At 40.6% G+C, this 25,330-nt stretch overlaps 1 protein-coding gene across 3 annotated transcripts in view; it reads right to left on the bottom strand.

The window, feature by feature from the left end:
* The window catches only part of LOC117479084 (NACHT, LRR and PYD domains-containing protein 12-like), a 134,957-nt gene extending 109,848 nt beyond the window's left edge, over positions 1-25,109 (bottom strand). For 2 of the 3 annotated variants that reach the window (XR_004555528.1, XR_004555529.1), the window contains exons 1-3: positions 22,108-22,213; positions 21,161-21,311; positions 20,024-20,220 (exon numbers count right to left, since the gene is read on the bottom strand). Coding sequence is in view for 1 of the 3 variants with exons in the window: in XM_034126098.1 (XP_033981989.1) it covers positions 20,024-20,220; positions 22,108-22,208 (298 nt within the window). In the remaining 2 variants the exon portion in view is untranslated. Of the gene's footprint in view, positions 1-20,023; positions 20,221-21,160; positions 21,312-22,107; positions 22,219-25,002 lie in introns of those variants that run through there. The other variant, XM_034126098.1, reaches the window with a different exon arrangement.
* Between the last annotated feature and the right edge of the window lie 221 nt (positions 25,110-25,330).

Genomic DNA, 25,330 nt, shown 5'->3' with positions numbered 1-25,330 from the left:
TCAGCCGGATAATATCCACATGTCTACCCTACTTTTATCATTTTCGAATCATAAATCTATCGATTAGATTTATGATAGACTTTTGAAACTACAAGATGATAAGGAGGACTTTTACAAAAAAGTTATAGAATTTTTTGTCCAGAAGGATAGGCAAATGGACTTCATCTTCAAGTCAAGGTAAGACCGCAATTTTTTGAAAATGGGATCTTACTTAGAGAGAACAATTCAATATTTAAATGATCAAATTACATTTTTTGGGTATCCTTTTGTTGAACTGTCTGTTTAAAATTAATCGAAGCATCAGACAAAAAAAGCTTTTGAAAATAATATTATATTTTGGTTTAGGTCAAAATATAATATTTGTAAACCTGAAGAGTCAGTGCCAGTGCCTCACCAGCCATGAACCTCACTGCACGTCACTGCAGAAGCTTATATATAGACATCTAAGTTTTTTGTGCCCCACCACTTTTGTACATATAAAAACGCCACTGAGGATATATATACAATATATACAAATACACAATAATGGACACAGACTATAAAGGGCACAAAGTTTCATTCACTAATGAAAGTCAGACATGTTTGTTTCCACTGTTTTATTGTGTGCCTGTCGTGATAAGCAATTAATTGACTTATCGTACGATAAATAAAAATGAACTCGATAACTTTTCTGACCTCGATAAATTGCCATTTACAGTACATGAGGATGTGACTAGCAGTTTGAAAGGATGTACTTGAATTATTATTATATATTATCATTATGTCAGTGGTCTAAAATGGTCATACAACGGTGCCGACAATATTATCGTTTATCGCAATAATTTCCGGGAAAATGTATCCAACAACATTAATTATCGTGAGAGGCCTATACATGAAACACACACACACACAAACAAATCTACAGACTTACTCCAAACTGCCAAATATATTAATTAACACACTCTCACTCTCATATACTCTTTGACTCTATTTTGGCCTAGTAGAACAATAAGCAGCAGACTTTTACTTTTTTATCATTTCTACTGGATCTTAGATCTGCGCATGCGCTCCAGAGTATTTTTGTTGGGTAATCTATGGTAGGGCTAACCCATACAGTGGTGGGGCTCAAGTCAGTATTTGCAATGTAATTACATACACGCTCCCCCCGACAGTGAAACGCCACGCGTGAGGTTTAGATTATTTCCCTGTCTCAATCCAAATTGAACTGTATGAAATAAAAAGGCACATTTGTCTTGTAGTAAATAAAAAGGGCGACCTGGAGCCAATCCTGCAATTTCCCCACAGGTGAAAGAGTTGACCCCTGCAGGGGGGGTCTGGGGGGATTCTCCCCCAGGAGAATTTTTTAAATACTAACATAAAATACACATTCTGGTACTCTCTTGAGAAGAAAAATAAATAAATCTATTACTACACATTTAAAAAAATGAATGCCATATTAGTTTTTTGTTACTTTGTTCTGAAAGCTGAACCTGCTGCAGCAGTGCTGCTCCTCACAGAAGAGGCTGTGTGAATTACTTTACATTGTGGATAAGGGTGGATAGCCCCCATTGTTCTGTGTGTCAAAATGAAAGACAGCCCACACACCTATCAATCATCAAACCGTGGGGTCTTATTTCATTACGTGTTGATTTCTATCAACACGTAATGTTGTATCGATGTATAGAGATGTACTACCGCAAAAGTATTCTCATCTCCGTCGGGACTTCCTGCAACAACACCACGCCGTTATCGTGATTCTGATTGGCCAGAATACATTATCAAAGATGTTCTATTGAGAAGACGATCACTACGTGAGAAAAGTTTTCAAAACCGTTTCTCGTCTTCGTATTCTTATTTTTGGCGTGAGAATAGTTTGGGCAGCGTGAGAGCGTGAGATTGAGAGTGAAAGCGTGTGTCACACGCCAGATGCGTGAGAGTTGGCAACCCTGCCATAAGCATTAAAACTGCTTTTCCGTTTCCAGATGTCAAAGCTAGAGATAGGTTCACTCTGATTGAAAATTACATGCGCGAAGCCCCCACCCTTTCTCTTCACAACGTGTGTGTGTGGGGGACTCCCCCTTCGATTCTATTGGCTCTAACGGTCAGATAGAGGTGTCAACCATCAAAATCGAGCAAGGGGGGCCAGAGATATGGAAAATCCACCCAAATGACCCCAGAAGTGGTTTCTTTTTGCTAAATCTCTCTAAAAAGGTCAAATGTCACTTGTTTTGCATCAATCTTGATACAGGGTACTTATTATATGTTGTACTTTGGATTCCTAAAGCTTTTAGTCTACCTTACCATCATCCAAGGGTGGTTTTCACTATAAGTAAAAAAGAATTTTTGGACGGACACTATAATTTACAGTTTTTTACTATGTAAAATCTGAATTTTCTTTAAAATAAAAAATATCTATATTGATTCTGACTATTCTACATCCAACTCACAGGTTTATCATTACTTTGAGAACAAAGATTATTAATTTAACCCTTTTAGAAGGGAAGATATGGTCATTTGTTCTGAGAATGTCATTTTCGAGCCTGAGACCTGAAAAACAGGCTCAGGGCTTAACAGGTTAAAGTAGCGACAGTAAAAGTAGTCATTGTGCAGATTGGTCCATTTCAGAATAATATATCTGATATGTTTTATAATGATTGATCATTAAAGTGTTCTCCAAGCTGGTAAAGGTGCAGCTAGTTTGAATGACTTTGTATACTGCAGGGTAGCTTGTGAATTTACTCCAGGTGGAACTAAAGTCTGATTTCACACTTGATTATATTTCACATCATTCATCCACATCTGTGAAGTAACTAAAGGTATTAAATACATGTAGTGGAGTAAAAGTACACTATTTACATCTGAACTGTAGTGGAGTAGAAGTATTAAGTAGCAAAACATTTAAAAACTCCAGTAAAGTACAAGTACCTCAACATTTTACTCAAGTACAGTACAATATTTTAACATAATTATATATATGCAATATATTTGTGTGTGTGCAACTTGATTTAAGATAGGATAACAACTGCTGACTTCTAGAACTGTGTGAGTAACATTCTGTTTTTAGACTTCTCTGTTTCTGTGTGCTCTGTATAAATATTCTGTAGTTGATCTGATTGAAATTGTGATTTTAATCTCAAAATCGCTAAAGTATTTCCAGGCAGAAATTTGGGACAATTATTTTTACAGAAACCTTAAAACTGAAGTAACTGGTTGCTAGGGTTAACTTTGATTTAAACATTTGTAGAATACTAAGGGCTTTATTGACTAGGGGTAACTGTATTAAGGGTTAACCTCATAACTTTATTAACTAGGGTTTAATGTAATTTGTAAACTATTCTGGCATTGAAAAGTTTCATTAAGAACTCCGGAGTGATCCAGTTTCAATTTCCTATTGCTGCCCATCAGCTGCAGAGAGTTAACTAATTAAAGGGGCGTGGCCCCTCATGCTAATACATGTGTATATTCTCCATTCCTGTTCATGTGTCCCCTCGCAATTATTAATGGCCCCGTGCATCTCCTAATCGTTATAACCGGCCTGCTCTCGTCTATCCCACATGCTCCACTGAGATCTAACATCTAGTTACAGGTGGCCTGTGGAACTGCCAGTCAGCTGTTCCTAAAGCTGACTTCATTTCTGGCTACGCTTCCCTGCAGTCTCTGGATTTCCTTGCTCTCACTGAGACCTGGATTACTCCATCCAACACAGCCACCCCAGCAGCTCTCTCCACAGCATATTCCTTCTCCCATACACCCAGACCCACTGGCAGAGGAGGTGGCACTGGTCTCCTGCTCTCTCCCAAATGGAGCTTTTCCCTCTTCAAACTACCTAACTTCACTCCTTCCACCTTTGAATTCCATGCCGTCACTGTAACCCATCCTATACAATTAACCATTGTTGTTCTCTACCGTCCACCAGGCGCCTTGGGAGACTTCTTGGAGGAATTAGATAATCTCCTCTCACACATCCCTGAAATTGGCCCTCCCACTGTACTTCTCGGAGACTTCAACCTCCTGACAGAGAAGATATCTGAATTAACATTTATTTTAACCGCCTTTGTTTTCTCACTGTCTCCATCCCCACCAACTCATAAAGCTGGCAATGTCCTTGATCTCATATTCTCAAGGAACTGCACTACTTCTAACCTCTCTGTAAACCCACTTCACACATCCGAACACTTTTTCATTTCATTCTCTCTACCCCTTTCCAAACATAACAAACTAATCTCTTCTAATTCTGCACCTGTCCGCCGTAACCTTCGTTTCCTCTCCCCCTCTACCTTTGCCTCATCAGTGCTCTCAGCCCTCCCTTCCTCTGACTCGTTCCAACTCCTGCCTCAAAACTCTGCTGCAGAAACTCTCCTCTCGACTCTTTCATCCTCTCTGGACTCTCTCTGTCCTCTCACATCTCGGCAGGCTCGTCAGTCCCCTCCTGCTCCCTGGCTAAATGACGCACTGCGTGCTAACAGAACCATCCTTCGGGCAGCTGAGCGGAAACGGTGGAAATCCAAACACCATGACGACCTCCTAACCTACCAGGCTCTCCTCTCCTCTTCTTCGATCTCTCAGGCAAAAAGCACTTTCTTTCAAGATAAGATCCATTCTTCCTATTCCAATCCCAAAAAACTATTTTCTATCTTCTCCACCCTCCTCGACCCCCCCAGAGCCCCTTCCCCCTCCTCCCTTCTTCCAAGCGACTTTGTTAACTATTTGAAAAAAAGGTTGATGATATTCGCTCTTCTTTTTCTGACTCACCTTTACTCACCGCTGGATCACCTGACCCACCTTTCACCCACACACTGACCTCCTTTTCCCCTCTCTCTCCAAGTGAGGTTCTTACCCTCATTACCTCTGCCCGTCCTACCACCTGTCCTCTGGACCCTATCCCCTCACACCTCCTGCAGACTATCGCTCCTGATATTCTACCGTTTCTCACCCATCTCATCAACACTTCTCTAACTTCTGGTCACTTTCCAAACAGTCTCAAGGAGGCAAGAGTAAACCCTCTCCTAAAGAAACCCACTCTCAACCCGTCCGATGTTATAAACTACAGGCCTGTCTCTCTCCTCACATTCCTGTCTAAAACCAGGGATGCAAACTCATCAGGTATGAAAAAGGTCTGTGCCACAGTGACTCCGGACCGCACAGTTAATATTAACGAACGCACCCGTAGGTAATGTAGCTAATTAAGCTAGACCATCATAGCGGAGCGGCAGAGCCTTATATACATCCATGAGCAGAGCCGACAGGCAGGAAGACTCGAGCACACAGCTCGCGCTGCATTATAATATATTAAAAAAGAACACCATGCGTGTCATGATGGCACATAACAGCTCGCGGCCGCAGATTAGTCCGGGTCCCAGACCCCCCCCATACCCCATAAATATTTTTATTGCAGATCTACATGAATCACACAAACAACCTATTTTGGATTCAAAACGGCGAATTTCGCCGAAAGGTGACAAGTTTGCATCCCTGTAAAACACTTGAACGCGCTGTCTTTAAACAACTCTTCTGTTATCTCCATCAGAACAACCTTCTTGATCCGCACCAGTCTGGTTTCAAGGCAGGTCACTCCACAGAAACTGCTCTCCTTGCTGCACACTGCTAAAGCAGCCTCCCTCTCCTCTGTCATCATCCTTTTGGACCTGTCTGCTGCATTCGACACAGTGAACCATCAGATCCTCGTCATCTCACGCCTAGACTACTGCAACTCCCTCCTGGCTGGTCTACCTGCATGTGCCATCTGACCTCTGCAGCTCATCCAGAATGCAGCGGCTCGTCTGGTCTTCAACCTTCCTAAATGTTCCCACAATACGCCGCTCCTCCGCTCACTTCACTGGCTTCCAGTAACTGCTAGAATCCACTTCAAGACACTGGTACTTGCGTACCATGCAGTGAATGGATCTGGCCCCTCCTACATCCAGGACATGGTTAAACTGTACACCCCAGCACATGCACTCCGCTCTGCATCAGCCAAACGGCTCGCTGCACCCGCACTGCGAGGGGGACCCAAGTTCCCATCAGCAAACACACGTCGGTTTGCTATCCTGGCTCCAAAATGGTGGAATGAGCTCCCCATTGAAATCAGGACAGCAGATAGCTTACACATCTTCCGGCGCAGACTGAAAACTCATCTCTTTCGACTCCACTTTGAGCAATAGAATTACTAAAAAAGCACTTATATACTAATAAAGGACTGGCTTATCTAAAGCCAGTTGAGTAGCACTTGAAATGTTTTGGCTCTATGAAACCTGATGTACTTATATGATTCTGTTTTCTTCAAGTTTGTATCTTCTTGGTCGAATAGAGTAGTAGTGCAGCTACCCTTGAATGGTGTTGTTTCATTATTTAGTTAAAGAAAAACGATATGATTATTATTATTTTTTCAAACTCACACTCAATGGCCTTGGCTCATTTTCTGTGAAGAACATATATCAGAACACATTTTCAATGTCCACCCACTGTACACCCCCCCTACACATTTACATTACATACAGGATGTTCGAGTCCCGGGGCTAAATAAAGTGTGGAAATTGTAGGTTCTGTGCACCTGTCTGGGCCTTCTGTGTGTCAGTGTGTGTGTGTGTGTGTGTGTGTGTGTGTGTGTGTGTGTGTGTGTGTGTGTGTGTGTGTGTGTGTGTGTGAGACTTTTGTGTTTCTGCCCCTGCCATTCCCGCACAAGGTTGATAAATTCAAGCACCGACACCTGTCTGCTCTCACATTCCCGCATTATGTCTTGCGGGAACCAATCTTCTTTTTTTCACACTCTATCCAAACTGCAAATTTGGGGCGGGACACAATAAATAAAGCTTCGCCAGTTTGGGTCCTTATCACAACTGATCAAGATGGCCAAAAGATTCTCTGCTCAGAGGGCCTTGCAAATTATTTTGGAAGAGAGAGAACCATTTGATGATGATGTAGAGCAGGGGTGGGGAACCTCCGGCCTCCGGGCCGTATACGGCCCGCAAGACCATTTGATACAGCCCTCGAGGTCATTTATAAACACACGCAAAAAAGAAAAATTAAAGAAATCTAGACCGAAAAATAATTAAATAAGCGAGTGCCTGTTTTTCCTGGCCAAGGTCAGGGTCCTTGAACACAACACAAGCCTAACGTGTCATCACCAAGCGGCAAACTCTGGGGAAGAGCCGGGACGCCAATACGGAAGTGCCACAAACTGTAGTTCATATATTGGCCGATAGGCGATGACTGCAGAAAGGAGCAATTTCCATAGACCCCCATGTTAAAATGCCCAATTTTACAGCAGAAAAAAACATGTTTCTAGCCCTGGATGCATAAATATTATTATGGATATAGTTAGATTCCACCTTCATGATTATGAATCTGTGAGTGAATTGTTTTCTAACATGACCCTTTTATTTATATTAGGTCTTAAAGTTTTTGCATAAATTAGGGCGTGGTCACATTGAGTGACAGCTCTGTCAAGTGACTGCTGCTGTTAGCTTCTTGTCTCTCTGCTAGCTGCTCCGTCTCCGTGAAGCTACAGGGACTCTGCCTGCTCAGTTCATCCAGGGAACACAACTTGACCCTGGTCGTGTTTGTTTGTTCTTCATGCTTATATATCGGACTATTGTGACTCGCTCTGCGGTTAAAACAGACGGTGCATGAATGCCGTTTTGCGGTAAGTGAAATTCGAGTACTTTATTTATGTGTTTATGATTTTAATCAGCTACGTAAGGAATGTGTTAGCGTGTAAGCGAGTGGTAGCTACATTGGTGCTAATGATGCTAATCGTAGCCTCCAAGTTAAAACCATAGACTGTATATATAAAGGTTAAAACGAAATAGACCAGTGTTAAGCGTTAAGTGGGATAATACTGTAGAACAAACAGCTTCTGTTTGAGGTTGATAAAATAAGGTCATCCTTGTAACTTAGAGATATTTTATTATGTAGGTAGGAACTGTATGCATCGCTAAGGTTAATTTAAATTGGCTATGCTCAAGTATGTAGACAAGCTAATGTCGAAGTTAGGGATGTCCCGATCACCTTTTTTTGCTCCCGATCCGATTCCGATCATTTGATTTTGACAATCTGCCGATACCGATTTTTCCCGATCCGATCTTTATGCAATGCATTAAGAGAAAAAAAAGGAGAAAAGCATTCAAGTTGTCCCTTAAACCCCACGTTCTCCACCACAGATAACGGCTGGTCATCCAACGAGATGAATTCAGCTATCTTGGCTGTTATTTTGTTGGCCTTTTCATTGTTCTGGGGCAGTTTCTCTTTCCTTTTAAAAGTCTCTGAAAGTGTCGGTTGTTTCAGTGCCGTTACCTGAATGGCCGCTGTGTACTCGTTGTGTTGTTGTTGGTGTTTATTTCTCAGGTGGCGTATTAGATTGGTCGTGTTGAACGTAGCTCTGTTCTTTCCACCACGCGGAACCTCCGCCTTGCAAACATTGCATCTGGCTGTTACACTGCCTTCGCTTTCAATTTTATAATACTTCCAAACTCCTGACATGTTCTCTGTCCCGAGTCACCAGCTGAACGTAGCCTCTCGTTAGCTTACTGCTACTATTAGACACTGCGCCCACTCTGTTGCCAGATTTGAGAGAAATAAGCAACCAGGTCTATGAAAACAAGCCCAAAAGAAGCAACACATACATGATGTTGTGTAATTTTAAACCAAAACTAAGGCCTCAGGATGACTTTAAGACGTGAACATGGTCATTTTTGTTTTGTAACATTAAATAAAATAAGAAAAATATTTTATAAAAAAAAAAAGAAAAAAAAGAATTCCGATCCCCGATTTTTTTCTCCCGATTCCGATCTTTTGAAAATCACGTGATCGGCTCCGATCCCCGATCACGTGATCGGATCGGGACATCTCTAGTCGAAGAAGTGTATGTGAAATCAACCTCACAATAAGATGTGTGTATATTGCAATTATTAATGTCATATTTCAAGATGATTACTTAGATATTACAATATGGTCCTCCATCGCTACACCCCAGCCAGAGCTTTAAGGTCTGCTGACCAGCTGCTGCTGATAGTGCCCAAGACCAGGCTCAAAACCCGAGGGCACCGAGCCTTCGCAGCAGCTGGCCCTAGGCTCTGGAACACTCTGCCCCTCCATGTGAGGTCGGCCCAGACCCTAGGGGTTTTTAAATCAACACTAAAGACACACTTCTTCTCCCTGGCCTTCTAGTTAGAGCGGAGCATGACTCCTGACATTTCCCTGTGTTTGATTTTTATATTTGCTGTTGTAATTTATTGTCTTCTGTTTTGTGTTTGTAGTAATGTGTTATTTATTTGTTTGCATGTACAGCACTTTGGCTCAACCAAAAATCGTTTTAAAATGTGCTTTATAAATAAAACCTGATTTGATGGTTGGTTGAGGAGTTCATTATTGAGCTTACACGTTAACGTCACAGTCATCTGAAGAACGAACCCAAACATTGTTGTTTTTATTAACCTGTTCCACTCTGAGCCTGTTTTTCAGGTCTCAGGCTCGAAAATGACATTCCCAGAACAAATGACCATATCTTCCCTTCTAAAAGGGTTAAATTAATAATCTTTTCTCAAAGTAATGATAAACCTGTGAGTTGGATGTAGAAGTGTCAGAATCAATATAAATGTTTTTTATTTTAAAGAAAATTCAGATTTTACATAGTAAAAAACTGTAAATTATAGTGTCCGTCCAAAAATTATTTTTTACAGATAGTGAAAACTACCCTTGGATGATGGGTTAGTAGACTAAAAGCTTTAGGAATCCAAAGTACAACATATAATAAGTACCCTGTATCAAGATTGATGCAAAACAAGTGAAATTTGACCTTTTTAGAGAGATTTAGCCAAAAACTGGGCCATCTGGGGTCATTTGGGTGGATTTGACCTATCTCTGGCCCCCCTTGCTCGATCTGGTAGGTTGACATACCCTTGTGACCGTTAGAGCCAATAGAATCGAAGGAGGATACCTACATAGACACACATTGTAAAGAAAAAATGTTGCCGCTTCGCGTGTGGAAAGCGAAACTAAACTGGAGGAATGTCTCCTTCTGGAGTTTGGAAACTAAAACGCAGTTGTATTTCTTATGGATTATCAGAAATAATTTCAAAGAAGGCACAGACACATAGGATGAACCTATGGATTAACTGCAGCATCGTTTTTTTATCGTTTTAATGCCATTGAAGACCACTTTTGACCAAGGTAAGCCATATTTATATGTTTAGCTTCTTGGCTCCACATGTGATGATGTACGCTTTCGTTGATAGCGTCGCGAATGTTTATCACTGAGTGTTGAGGTGGGCACCGTTAGATTCAGTGTCTCCAGGACACCAAAAAATAGTGTTTGGTTGTGCATCTAGGATAAGTAATAAGGGAGTTCTGAGTGAGTTTATGTGTCTTTGTCGGTCCCGTTTTTTCGATCGAGGCTAATTCAGAGGCTGAGTGCTAGCATTGTGGGTTTTTTTTGAAAAAAAAAATTAAAAAGATCAGTTAGCTGAGTTTCTTCCCGTTACATGGATATAACACATTCATAGTTTTATTCAATATTAAGATTCCTTAGACGTTGTTTCCTGCAAATGACGCGTTTATCCGCCCGGTACCGGGGGGAAGGCGTGAAACAGGTTAATCGCATTACCAAATTGGTATCAAATAAACAGTAAGCATTGGTAACACAACTTCCAAAGTTACAGTAAAATAAAAAGGACCCTGACTCGGCCAATACACAATCCAACATGTTCAACAGAAGAGAATAAGTTATATTGTTTGTACACATGGTACTTTACATATATATCTGTTTGTTTAAAGTGTCCAGGTGATGCAGACAGGCTGGACCAGAGAGTGAGAGACAGAACTGGACTCCTCACAGCAGTGAACTTCAGCACAGGTATAGAGTGGCGAAGTCCCTCCCCTTCCGGTGGACCTCCATGGGACCTTATTTCGGAAAAAGTATGTATTGAAGTCAATTGAGAGAGAAAGATTATCTTTCGATCCCATTTGAATTGTGCCACGAATTACACATATGTTTGTCAATTTAAAAGATAATTTTGCAAGTCAAAAAAAAAAAAAAGTGTCGTAAAACTGTGAAGTAACACTTTATTTGTGTGAAACGCTCAATGAACTACATCTCTGGTCTCACAGAGCAACACACGTCACCAAGATGGCCGTCACTACTGTCGTGTCAACAAAACGATTGACTACCCTCACTATCACCACAATGAAACACGTCCTGAAGAATGTCATGCAAAGCTGCCTGCCTGCCTTCCTTTGATTCTCTCTGAACTGCCTGGTCGTTTTAATGTTTAATGTCAACCATTTGTGCAGATAGCATGAAGTAGAGAAGATCGCCGATGCTAGCGTTAGCATTTCTCCCCCGGCTTAAATTGTGTATTATAGAATGATCACACCGGTGACAGTACTATTCAAAGGGTTCACGAAATATGACTACTACTCTTACTGTTTAACATTTTGGGTTACTTAATGTTACTTCATGTTAAGGCTAATAAAAATGACAAGGCTGTAATGCTAACTAACGTGCTAGCTACTAGCTAGCTTGATCCAGACACTCCTGGTCCTTTCATCAGACGGGAAGCGAAAGAACGAGCAAGACCCATTGCTGGTATGATAACAACCTGGTACTAAGCACACAGGCATCTTGTTAACGTTATCTTATCTTAGCCAGCGCCATATAGATATATTATATCTATATGGCGCTGATCTTAGCTATCTCTTAGTGGAGGAAAACAATTGTGACATCACTTACGCGACTCTGGGATTTGTAGTCTTTCTAGTTGCGTATTTTTCAGTCTTATATTTCAACAGTTTTACGACAAACTGTGACTTTTTTGACATGGAAATGATTTTTTAAGATTGAAGATTTGACCGGAGAGATTTAGATTTGCCGGTTTTCAGCATATTTTACCGGTCATAGTCCGGTAATTACCGGCTAACGGGAACTCTGACATCAGTTAAGTTGAGGGTTTTTTCCATGCAAAAAGTTACATTAACACGCAATATGACTTTATCAGCTTTCTAATTTAATGTATTGAAGGCAAAGATATTTGACACATAGTGAGAACTGCTATTTAACTCTCAATATTGTCTGAAAAAACGTGGTAAAAGTTATTCTTTCAGTGAGACAACAGAGCAAGCTTCTACAGTTGCACTAAGTTTTGATAACAGTTAAAAATAATTTTGATAATAAAATATATTTCAATGTTGATGAATTTCATACTGTTCATTCATAATCTGATTGTCTTTGCAGCTCACTGTTGAAATAAAATAAAAACATTACAATTACAAAATAATTATATCTACAGCCCCTAAACACACAAACACACCGCTTTCATAAATAACACACTTGTTCTGCAATAATGTGTTTTATGTTTCCTGTAATTTTTGTTAGGAAAGGACATGCCTGAAAGACACGATTCAACATTTTCTCCTTCTCTGAGGGTCAAGAAGAACATCCAAGAGGAAAATTAAAAGCTGATGTTATGAGATTTTAAGACCAGTACAGGACATTCACTAAGAAACTACTTTTATTGTGAAAACACAGTCAGCTGATCGAATACACCTATTTCCACATCTACACTCCATCAGCTGATTATTTCTATTTGCCTCACTTTATGAGCTTCACAACACCTGTGCCTTCTACCGCAGAGTTTGCAACGTCACAAATAAATGGGGCCAATCTTCAGTCAGATGTGAATGTGTAATCTAACATTTTCAGTAAGAATAATGCAGTGTTTCCCCTAGGATGGAGTCATAGCGGTGCTAAGGCACGTGGGCCCAGCATAATGTGAGCGCGGAGCGCGTGGAATTTTTTGAAAATGTTAAAGTAAAATGCTTCAATCTGGTGCACTTTGGGCACACAATTACTAGAGACTGATCTAGGGGGTACAACTATAAACACCCATATGAAAAAGATCAGTTTACATTTTAATAATCAAATAAGTATGTGAACATAACCAATAACCTACCATAGCCAATAACAAATAAATGTAGGCTAACTTATTTTATTGTTGTTCATTCATATCTTATTTTACCAGTTAACATTTATTTATTTATGCATATTTTTGTATCTCTCCAACTTTAAACGATATTTTTGGTTTACTGTCCTATAGTATACATTGGAATGATTTCAAACCTGTTTTCATTTATCCTAATAATTATAAAAGAGTGCCTTGGAAATATGTGTTTACATAATTTGTAAACACATATTTGTTTGATACCCACTGAGATAACTTAAAGGGGACCTATCATGCAAAATGCACTTTTGTACGTCTTTTCTACATGAATATGTGTCCCCGGTGTTCCAGGGAACTCACCAAGTGTCAGAAAACACAACCCACTCTATTTTCCTCCATACCCAAATCTCTAAAAAAGGGGCTGCAACGGATCTGATAAAAACTGATCCAGATTTGAACACTGTCCTGACGTCAGGACGGTGGCACTACGGCTATTGGGTCAACTCCACCAATCAGGAGGAGACAGCCACGGCCATTGCCGTTCGAAAGCGCTGGAGTAGTACATATGCCAGGCCAGTAGATGGTGCTGTTCTGCCCTTATCTGCCCTTACAAACACAGAGCTAAAAAATGTCAAATTGAGCAAAATGAGGCATGGCTAAAATGCATGATCTGTTTGGTATTTTGAAAAAAAAAAAGTATAAATATGGTTCTACACTATATTATTCAAATATAGCATGATAGGTCCACTTTAAACACTCAGAGAGTCCTTTACCTCACTGAGCCTCTCAGTCTGACAGGAGAGCTCTCCTCCACCCTGGTTGTAGAAACATCTACTTCTTATATCCGTTAGCACAGCTAGCACCAGATTCTAATAACAACAGCGCCGGTAAAAAAAAAAAAGAAAAAAAAAAGATTTAAAAAAAAATTGTTTTTGGGTACCTGGCTGGCGCCCCCTAGCAGCGGCGCGCATATTTCAGCATATTTTTCATATGTATACAGCAACAAACAGAAACACTGTAATGGACAAAAGGAGTGCAAATACAAATACAATTTATTTAAATTAAACTGGGTTTTTCTCCGGAAGTTTTTCCTTGTACGATGTGAGGGTCTAAGGACAGAGGGTGTCGTTTTCTCATACTGATATTCTGCACAAACTGTGCTGTTGTATTTGCTGTAAAGTGTCTTTACTGTAGGGTATTTTTATTATATGTACAGCACTTTGGCTCGACCAAAAATAGTTTAAAAATGTGCTGTATAAATAAAACTTGATTTGATTTGATTTGATTTGAAATGTGAAACATGTTTTAAAATAAAAAGCACATATGGACAGAAGGTGTAAACCTATTAAATGTATAAGTAAACACATTTAGTCAAATAAAGTGACAGACTAGGCCTGTGCAGTTGGTATTGGCTATGCCCAGCATGGGCTCCTGCATCAGGCCTGGTCCTCCTCGCAGAGGAAAGACCCTCAGTCCTCTCCGGCCAAACCAACAGACTGGACGTCCATCACACGGAGGTTTCTCCCTGAAGTCTCTGCAGCTCTCTGGACACCACGCTGTCTCAATCCGTCCACACTGAATATGAGAGGGGAAAAATGAAAATAATAAATGCTTTAGACAATAAGAAATATAAAGTTGACTGTTGAGTTGCTCAGCTTTTTTAGATTGTCAATACTATTACTGTATAACTAATATCCCAGGTTAAGAGGCACATTCAAATAAAGATTTTTAAATACATTTTGTCTTTTGAATTGTTTGTCTAAAGTCAAGGATCAAGAACTGGTACTTATAGTTTTAATGATACAGTCTGGTTATAATGCTGTTTGGAGGAAGCCTCACAGGTAAGAGCACTAACTAGCTACCATCACATGTACCTTAGCTTGACTTAAATGTATTAAACGTATAATTAAGTGATATCAAAATATAAATAAATAATGTCATGCAAACATATTAATATTTGCTTGATTCCAGTGTTTAATTTAGCACATTGCATACAAACGTTAAGGGATTTTAGGATTCTGAAGTATTATGCTAAAAACTCAATAACTTAGATTATTATTTATAGTTTTGCTGAATAGTCTCATGTCCGCTTACCTTAGAAACGTAAAATGCGACGGCTGTGTAGTGTGCAGATGGGGATCATGTTAGCTTAGCTTGGTAGCTACCAAGCTCTGGAACTTCCAGCTCGGTGGCAGGAGGTCCCGCCTCGGCTCCGCCTCTTTGCCCTTATTTGGAGCAGACGTCACTGTCGAGCCGTTAGTGGCTGACTCCGCCTACTAAGGGCTTCTCGGCAACTCTGCAGAATCCTATGGGTGACGTCACGGACCCTACGTCCATTTATATATACAGTCTATGGTCGTCACGTGGTATATATATGGTATAAACCATATATATGTCAGGGACAGTTTCATCCCATAGGCAATAAGACTGTTAAACACCTGAACTGTTGAAACAACATCCACAATATTCATCTGGCTGCTACTTACAAATTATTTATCCATTTACCTAATATATCATATTTCAATGACTTGCATATAGACTCTTATTGCACTATTTCACTTTTTTAAACTATTTTCTTCTTGTATTTACTATTTACTTGCACTATATTTTTCTGTTTATCTGTGTTGCACTGTTGGAGAAGCCTGTGACACAAGATTTCCATCGACATAACTACACTGTAGCTATGTTCGTTTGACAAATAAAGAACCTTGAACTATATGTCTCGTCTGACAGGGCTGCAGTTCTGACAGAGAGCACCAGAACGCCGCTCCGGCACTTCAAAAATTGCATTACGCATAAGGAGCCGTACACATGCCGCAGTTTTTGCATGGTTGTGTCTTTAGTTGTAAGCCCAGTGGCAATCTGTTCATCTGTCATACTGATCATACAGTCAATAACTTTGTTGTTATTAGCATCTGGTTAGCTAGCTATGCTAATGAATATAAGAAGCTTTTTCTACAACCAGTGAGGTAAAGGCACATCTTTATATGATCATTCAACACACTCTCACTCCCTAAGCGTCCAGGAGCGACTCTTGGTCAGGGTCCCGTGGCGTCCAGTTGTGACGCGCCGAGGCTCCTTCAGCTTCATAAACGGACGCAAAGACCTTTCAACTGATTGCAATGTATTCCCATCGGCGGCGGTATTTGACGCTTAGGGAAGCACGGCATTCGTTTGTGTCGGAGGCTGTTAAAGGCAATGTGAGCGTCCATTCCCATTGGATAACGGAGAATTGTACACCCGGAAGTATTCCCCTTACTGTTGATTGATTTGACAGTGATATCTCCACTACTCATCAACTCAAAAACACCAGATTATCCTTGTTAATTAAACGACATTGATAGGTTTGTGTACAATGCTTTTGTCACGTTTCAATTCTGAGAAACAAGTCGTTTTCTATGAGTTTTGGATGGCCGAAGACATTACATTACCCACAATCCTCTGTAGCAACCATAGACTGTATACAACAATTAAATAATACATTATTCCGAGTGTGCTTGCTTTTCTCTTTGAAAGTCATCACATAACGGCATTGTAATACACGTTTCGGCTGCATTAAATATGACATATCTGCCGTAGTTAACTCTATTTATAGAACCCTGATGACAAGACTTCTAGACAAACAGGAACTGCCGCCAAAACTGAAAACGTGACGTGGATCTTAAATATATTTGCAATTAAACAACATCTTACATTTCTTTTCTCACAATACGTCTCCTTGCAGTATCAACACTAATTCGGCTGACTTTTATATTTGATCCAATTGGTAGATAGGCTGTATTTACACCATAACGGTGCACAGCTGATAGAAAGGGACACCTACTGGTTAAAGCACGTTATTGCATTTTATAATTTTAATTTAGTTTTCTGAGGCCCAAGCTTTGGGCCAGGGCCTGGGCTCTTTTAGACGGCTTTAGGACATTTTGACTTGTGAACCTGTTGCTTTTGTATTTTGACTTGGTGTCTTTGTTATTTTTTGGATTCTTGTAATCCTCTATTTTTGTTAAAACCTTAATAAAACCGGTTTGTAATTTGTACATTTCGACCCAATTTCGGACATCCATGGCTGGAGTGCCTAAAATAGGGATACGACGGGCAGTTTGGTGTTAGAGGCCACGCTGTAAACGCCCCCCTAAGAAGATTACGTTGATCTTGCGTGTAGATTCTGGGGGGTTTAGTCCTAAAAAGATTGGACGGCCGTTCACCGGAGCTTTATCAGCACCGGAGTTTGGTATCGGAGAGGACCTAGATATTAACGTTAGTTGTATCGAAGTTAGATTCCTTAAACTGGCGCCCGAATAGGGACCTCTAAGAGTTAAAAGAGAACTTTAGGTCTGAAGAGTAGAAAGTGAAAAGTGTTAAAAAGTCGCTCGATTTGATCTGCTTTGCCTTATTAAGTCTGGCATTGACAAAGAGGGGGGACGCCCTTAAGTAGATCCTTAGAAACAGTGCAAGCGCGAGTGATGCACCCCGTGGGGGATTTTAAAGTGCGGGACGCACCGGAAGCAACATTTACCGAGCTAATAAAAGAACCTGAAAGTAGCCTGGTAAAGAATACCTCTTTTCCTAGCGTAGTTGTACATGAGAGACTTCTATCAAACCCTAGAATCCGGTCACAGGAGTGATGCAGGCCACGGGAGTGAAACCAAAATGGAGAAGGAAGGGGGGAACTGAAAAAGGGATACAAGCTAAGAGAAAAGGAACAAAGTTTTCTTAGGGAATAGTGAGGGTTATGAAACCCGATAGAGGAAACAGGGAGGTTGATAAGTTAGCAAGGGAGCGGCCAGCTAGCCTGGGGTCTTTGCCTCTTATTATACCTGGGGAATGGAAAGAAGGAGAGGGAGTGAGAGTTCCACCGCCCGACCTTAGCTCATGTAGGGGCAGATAGAGTGGTCATGTGTATGAAAAGCCAAAGGATTGATATACCTGAGGCAAGGGAGACAGTGATAAACTTTGAAAAAAGTTGTCTCGAGTGTGTGCGTTCAGGAGGATTTCGAAAGACTGAAACTCACCCGTGTCACATTATATCACACACACCCAATAGACACTTCAGTGCTGATGTGGCGGGGCCCCTGTCAACTAGAACTATTTTAGGAATTAAGTGCTTCCTTATTTGTGCAGACAATGGCTCAAGTGCTAAGAGAGTTTATCCCCTGAGAGTTGCAACGGGGAAGACTATTTCTACAAGATTGGCAGAACTGTTAATTCAATTTCCAGATATTGAATCATTAAGAATAGATCATGGAAAACATTTTAAGAACTTTGATGTTCAAGATTTGTTAGAATCACGCGGTGTCACACAAATCTAGTCCGTCTCTTATAAACCTGAAACTAATGGTGTTGCTGAAAAAAGCGCTTAGAAATTAAATGTATTATTATTATTATTATGAAAACTGAGGGAGAAGACACCGTAGTGCAGGTAAATAAAAATAATACTGTTGAGCTTGACACATTTTGCTTAAGTACACTGCACACAGATAAGAAAGACAAATAATGGCCCTGCCACAGACTGCACTAGCGAATACATTCGGGGGGCTGGTAACCCTGGTCCAAGGAAGGGGTTTGGGGTCTCAATCTAGTGGGGAAAGCCCTACTGGGTGCCAATATGGCCAAGCAAGGATACCTTCGTGAAGAGAGACTGGAGCCTTTGGAGTGGGGACCTGTTCAGAGCAGTTCAATGTCTGCTAGTTCAATATAGGATCCAGTGCATTCTGTTTTTGGTAAAATTAAGAAGACATTTGTGAATGATTTACGGCAAAACATTGTCTATGCTTTCAATAAAGCTAAGTGGAGACTTTTGGCTTTTCTTATTATTCTAGCTGTCGCGATAGTTTCAGGTGTTTTGTTCAGATTTGGACTGCTTCAACAAGCACTACTGTACATCACAACATTATTTTTGTTCCTGATCAAATTCACCTTTAAGATGATTTGGCTGGCCCTTAAACTACTATGGCTAATCTTAAAATGTACATGTTTCTTTTTGGGTCACGGGTTAACAAAACAAGAGAGTTAAACAAAGGAAGACATTTAGGGAGGGAGAGTCCTGTTGTTCAGGGGAGATGGAGAGGTTGGCTTTGGTAGATCAACATGATTCCTCCTCTCCCAACTTTGCTAAAAACCTTTATCCATAAAAGCTGCTTAAGAAAACAATTATAAAGAAAATGTTCTAAACTGCTGAGAGGGAGATTCCTCCTCTTTTGCCTCTCCTCCTTGCTGCAGGCTAAGCACCGGATGTTGATGTGGTTTGACATGCAGCTCCGAGATAGAGATCAGCACCCCCGCCCTTACATACTCTCACTATTCTCTGGACCTGAGACAGTGACAGCACGTAATGGAGAGACCGAACGTTACCTCTGAGAATGCTTCATCCCAGTCAATACAAGAGATCCTGATTGGAATCATTTTGACTATTTTTCATTTAGTTTTGATTACCCCAAAGTCATTAAAGAATGGGGGATTTGTGACTTTGACCTTAGCCCCATTTTACTTATTAGAAACTGGCAAAATGGCCTTATCAATCGGCCAACGCTGAGTTGTTTATTGATTTATCCATTTTTAGCAGAAAGAAGAGTTCAGTTGTGTTATTAGTTTCTTCCTATCAGGGAGTAGTTCAATAAGTAGAATAATGTTAGAAGGTTTTTAACTGCTAAAAGTCATTAGAATAGGTTTTCTCACTTTAGAGATTGTGACCAACTCCTTTTGTATCAGGTGTTTATCCAACTCCTGGTTGGTAGTCATGAATTTAAAACCAAGTAGATGTAAAATATTTTAAAGAAAATTTGTGATATTTACTATTGCAATTCTTCAGTCTCTTTATAGACGTTCTGTTGAGTGATGGTTAATAATAGACACTCATATCAGAGTTCTAGTATGTGTTCAGGCTGTTACATACAATTAGCCTCTGTTGCCACCTGCTGGTGAGTAAATATTAAAATCAGTTCAAATTGACAACCGGTCCGGGATTTTTTTTGTATGTATCTGCCGGTCTTTGGCACAATAAAGGCTGGGAACCCCTGCCTTATATAACAGATCAGATGAGACAATGTTTTTTGGAAGAGTAGAGACCCAGCGCCCAGACGGAGGTAAAGATGCTGCATGTGTTCAGCTCTTACTTTGTTCAATGCTCCATCTCTCTCCACACTGGGGACAGCAGGGGTCTCCTGATGGGCTCTGCTCCCAGTGTGAGGTGATGCACTGTCTGCAGAACCAGTGTCCACAGCTGGGAGAGACTGGATCCTTCAGGACGTCCTGACACAGAGCACAGCTGGACAGCTGCTGCTCCACAGGAACATAACTTCTCCTCTTCCCTCTGTGGAGATGAACATATCCTTTAAAAGCACTTTACATAAGTTGTGGAGGACTTCACCAATCGTACGACAAGGAGGCAAATTCTAGTTTGACATTTTAAAAAGGTCTCTCTATAATATATCTTTGCGATCAGGTAGGTAGTTTAAACTTCACATTATTATAAAACCAAACAGCATCCTGTCTGGATTCATGACCCAGAGGAGCACATGTTCCCTGTATCTACTGAGAGACACAAAGCTGTATTAATCTGGTACACTATAACATTATAAAACCAATTTACAAAGAATTTGCTGTGAATCAATTGCAATAAAAATATGACAAGAAAAACACTTTATAAAGTGTGTTTTCCGCATGAGATCAGTTTCCTTAAAGCTAAGCTAACATTGTAGCTGCTCCATCAACACTCAGAATAACTTAATAAAGTCATAAGTACAGCAGTTATTATATTGTGAGTACCAGTCTCTGGATGATACACGTACATTAATAACCCTGATTTAATTTGAGCTACTGTAGAGCTCTGAGTGCTGATGTTTCCTTCTCTGATTCACGTCAGAGCGTCAGTGACGTCAGGAGCAGAAACACTGACAGGTTGTTACAGAGCGTCACAAACTTTACACTCAACGTGTACGTTTTCACGTTGTGTGAATACACGGACGACATGAATTTCACATCTTCACTTCATTCATGTTGCCAGGTAGATATTTGTGTCTTTAAATTGAAGAATTTAATTGCTCACCAAGTTATTATTAATAAACATCTTAAAAATACATCTAAAAAGAGGCTTAGGAAGTTAGTATTATTGTTATTGCTTTATTATTTGTTTAACGTCTTGTATACAGATATTTTTCTAGAAAAATATCGTATGAGGGCGCCATGTCACTTCAGCCTAAATGACGGCCCCGCCCACTTTCCGGTGAAAATAATGCATTATGCATAATCACGGACCACTGGTGTAATTGAAGTTTTCCGCACTCTCACGGGAATATCTCCGCAATGGAGTGAGCTTAGGTTTATAGATATAGTCCAGCGCCACACCTTCGTCAAACATGTTGCCACTTGTTTGTACCATTTTCAGGCGATTTGTAATCTGTTCTAGAAAAACGATGTGTTTTTTTTTAGATTTCAAGAAGCATATAAAACAAACAATGGATGTATTTTATGAACATTTATCCACGCTGGAAGTAGATGTAGATGTGTTAGGAGTTAGATAGAGATTATTATCTAATATATGCATCCGATGAAGCATTGCATGAAGTCTGTTGATGATCAGAGGCTGTTGTTGGGGCTGCATAAAAGTTTATTTTTGTTTTGTAGGCAGACCATGCAGGCCTCAGAGAGCTAAACTTGGGCCTGCGACCATAGTTTTACTGTATTTTGTTTTGAAAATCCACAGTGGAGGTTTGTGTCGTACTACATGCGGTGTGTTTTGCATTTCTCTCAGTAGCCAACGACCTGTGAGTCTGTTGGACATAAACTCCGTAATAAATGTAGTCTACATTTCATAAGAGGTGTAAAACCTGAGAGCATTTTAAATCGCATTTGAACGAAATGCTTATGTAATCTGTTGTTGTATTTGTATTGTTGATTTAATGTGTGAACGAGGCGATACAGAGAAGGTTAAGCTGTCATTATTAGGCTGTCATTTGTTATATACTGTTGGAGTGGTAAGCAGACCTTTTGTTTTTGGATATTTGTGGAGTTAAGTGGTCCTTGGTATGAACAAGTTTGAGAAACACTGTTCAATACTATCTTACTGTGTTTCTTTATTGTACTCTCCTGCATTTTCTTTTAGTTTACTGCGCACATTATTAAAGAACAGTTTACATTATCAGATGATATAAAAACAGAATCCTCTTCATGTCAGATTACAGTAGAAACAGACTCTTACTTTGGGTCTGAAGGTCCAGGTTCATTACTGAGGTCTGGAGGTCTGTCTCTGGACCAGTCGCTCCAGCTGGAGACTGAAGACTTGTCCTCTTCCTCACTCATCTTCTCCAGTCTGAGGGATAAACACACACACACACACACACACACCACACACACACACACACCACACACACACACACACACACACACACACACACACACACACACACACACGACACACACACACACACACACAACACACACACACACACACACACACACACACAACACACACACACCACACACACATCACACACACACCCACACACACACATCCCACACACACACACACACACACACACACACACCCACACACACACACACCACACACACACACACACACACACACACACAACACATTAACACAACACACACCACAATTAGGGCTGCCCTTGACTAAAGATGTTTCTAGTCGACCAATAATCCTCAATGAATTGACTAATCGTCGCACGTTTATGATATATTCTGATTATAAATATATATTTTAGATTTTTATTAATTTGTTTATATTTATTCAACCCAAACCCAAAATGGATTCTAATTGTGTGTGTGTGTGTGTGTGTGTGTGGGTGTGTGTATGTGTGTGTGTGTGTGTGTGTGTGTATGTGTATGTGTGTGTGCGTGCGTGCGTGCGTATGTGCGCAAGTGCGAACAAGCAGCGAGGACACACCAGTGGCGTAGCTGTGGGTGGGCCCGGGTGGGCCTGGGCCCACCCACATGCACGTCTGGCCCACCCACAGCCAATCAGCGCGTTATAGCGCAGAGCCGGGAAGCCCAGAAGGAAGTGCCACAAACTGCAGTTCCTCTAGTGGCCAACAGGGGATGGATGCAGAAAGGAGCAATTCCCATAGACCTCCATGTTAAAATGCCCAACTTTACAGCAGAAATAAACATGTTTCTAGCCTGGATCCAATCAAACTTATTCTGGATATAGTTAGATTCCACCTTCATGACAATGGAATAGGGAGTGCATTTTTTTACCGTGAGTAAATTAGTAAGTAAAGTAGGTTTTGCCGTGAGTTAACGAAAGTCTTATTTCTTCTTGAGGTCTGCAGTGAAGCGTGTACACATTTGCTGAATATGAAAACTCTCAGTGTGTGCCCACTGTGCGACTGTCAAGGATAAACAACCTGTGGCCGCCGAGCCAGTCATGTGTAGGGATGGGTACCGAGCCCTAGGGCTGAATTATTAAAGACCGTGGTACCATTAAGCTCCGACGTTATCGGTCGATACTGGAGACATGTAAAAAAATATATCTCATATGTATTATTGCTACACAAACATTATATTGCAGTTTTAGTGTCGCCAACTCCGTTTCTAATACGCAAAAAGACAGCAAAATGCGTCTATGATTATTTTTAGTATTTTCGATCTTTCCAATCCAGACGAGAGATCTCTCTCCCCCGTCTGTGTGCGAGGGGGCGGGGCAGTTTACACACACGCAGCTGCTACTGTACATGCAGCAACACACACACACGGAGGAGATGGCGGAGAGAACGCGCTCCGAGGTGTGGTTAAACTTTACCTGTTCGATGTGGACAATGCTCGTTACCAAAAGTGCAATAAGAGTTTAGCATGTAAGGGCGGTAACACGAGCAATTTGTCTAAACATCTTGTAAAAGTGCACCACATTCAAACGGAGAAATGCACCGGGTTCGAATGTCTTTCTAGTAGCTCTGTAGCCCCATCCACGAGTAACTTTTCCACGTCAGGTGTTATGTATGCTAGCAGCAACACACGGAGTTAACTCAATTATACAAACATGGGCTAATGATTAGAGGTAATTTAGAGTTATTTATTTTGTTAAAGTTTCAGCTATTCTGTTTACAGTTCTGTCATCACATTATTTAATACGATTTGTTAAAACACTGTTGTTTCTTTTGATGTGAAATATGTATTTAATTAAAAATAAATAGCAATGATAGTTTTGTTCACAATTTGTGTTAGTTAGTTTACCTTATTTTTTTTCTCCAAAAAAACCGATAGAAGTACCGTTAAAGCACCGGATCAATAAGCGGTATCGATAAAAGTAGTAGTAGGCCTACCGTTAAAACCTTAACGATACCCATCCCTAGTCATGTGGATGTCTGTTGTACACACATTCTGAGGCCGCCGTGCCTATGTTTTTGTTTTCACTGCTAGTTTATGCTTATGTTCAATTAGTGCATTAAAAAATCATTAAAATCATTAATGAAGTTTCAGCTCAGACCCCACGCTTAATAAGTCTCCCCCTGGCCCACCTATATTTCTCCAGGCCCACCCACACAATAATTCCTGGCTACGCCACTGGGACACACACGGAACATTTAGTTCTAGTTTCTATTATTCATATCTGAATATAACAACCCAATAAATACTACAGAGGAAATGGAAACACTGAACATATGAGCATTACACCCTCGTCATGAAATTAAATCTTTATCGTTTTCTGTATATTATAGGTCTATATATGTTGATACAAAGCTAGGCTGCTGCCTGACTCACTGCTGCTGTTTTCCTCAGAGTCGGAGAAAGGAACACACGTTGTGGATAATTAATTGTTGAGAAATACTTTTTTTTTAATTGGGTGCGGCCATACACTATATAACACAATTATTTAAATCTAAACCATCATGATGCAAAACGTTGGTTTAAATGCAACAAATCAGTCAGACATCAGACTGGCCGCTCTCCATTTTGTCTGCGCGCGGAGGTTCCCTGTTATGTAACTGAATCAGAAACCAGGAAAATAAAAAGTTTACAACATTTGAAAATGTCACCTGTTTTTGTTTTGTTAACTACTTTTTTATACATACAGTTTAACAGAGTACATGTGTAATGTCTTAAAAACGCAGCAGAGCCTGGTGTTAACACTCACCCTGTTTTCCTCCTCCTGCTCCGTCGAAGTGTAAAACGGAGTCTGACCAGTCTGACCAGTCTGACTTCATACTTTTCACTTTCAACGTCGCTCACGTGTCTGCAGCTCCTCCCCTTGTTTCATAACCAGCCTTATCAGACATGCAACTAAACCATGGGCGTCGCAACCATTATATGAGGGTGGGACAAGTCCCCCCCACTTTTTCAAATGATTAGTTTAGACCCCCCCACTTTTACTATGCGGAAAGTCCGTGAATCGGTCTATCCACTCGCCGCTCTTTGCAGAGCGCTGTGTCAGTGCTTCACTATCAAATGAAATCCATTCCACT

Source organism: Trematomus bernacchii, unplaced genomic scaffold (assembly GCF_902827165.1).
Source record: "Trematomus bernacchii unplaced genomic scaffold, fTreBer1.1, whole genome shotgun sequence".
In the NCBI taxonomy this organism is placed as follows: domain Eukaryota; kingdom Metazoa; phylum Chordata; class Actinopteri; order Perciformes; family Nototheniidae; genus Trematomus; species Trematomus bernacchii.
The sequence above is the reverse complement of the archived record's forward strand: the minus strand, read 5'-3'. Positions and strand labels throughout refer to the sequence as shown.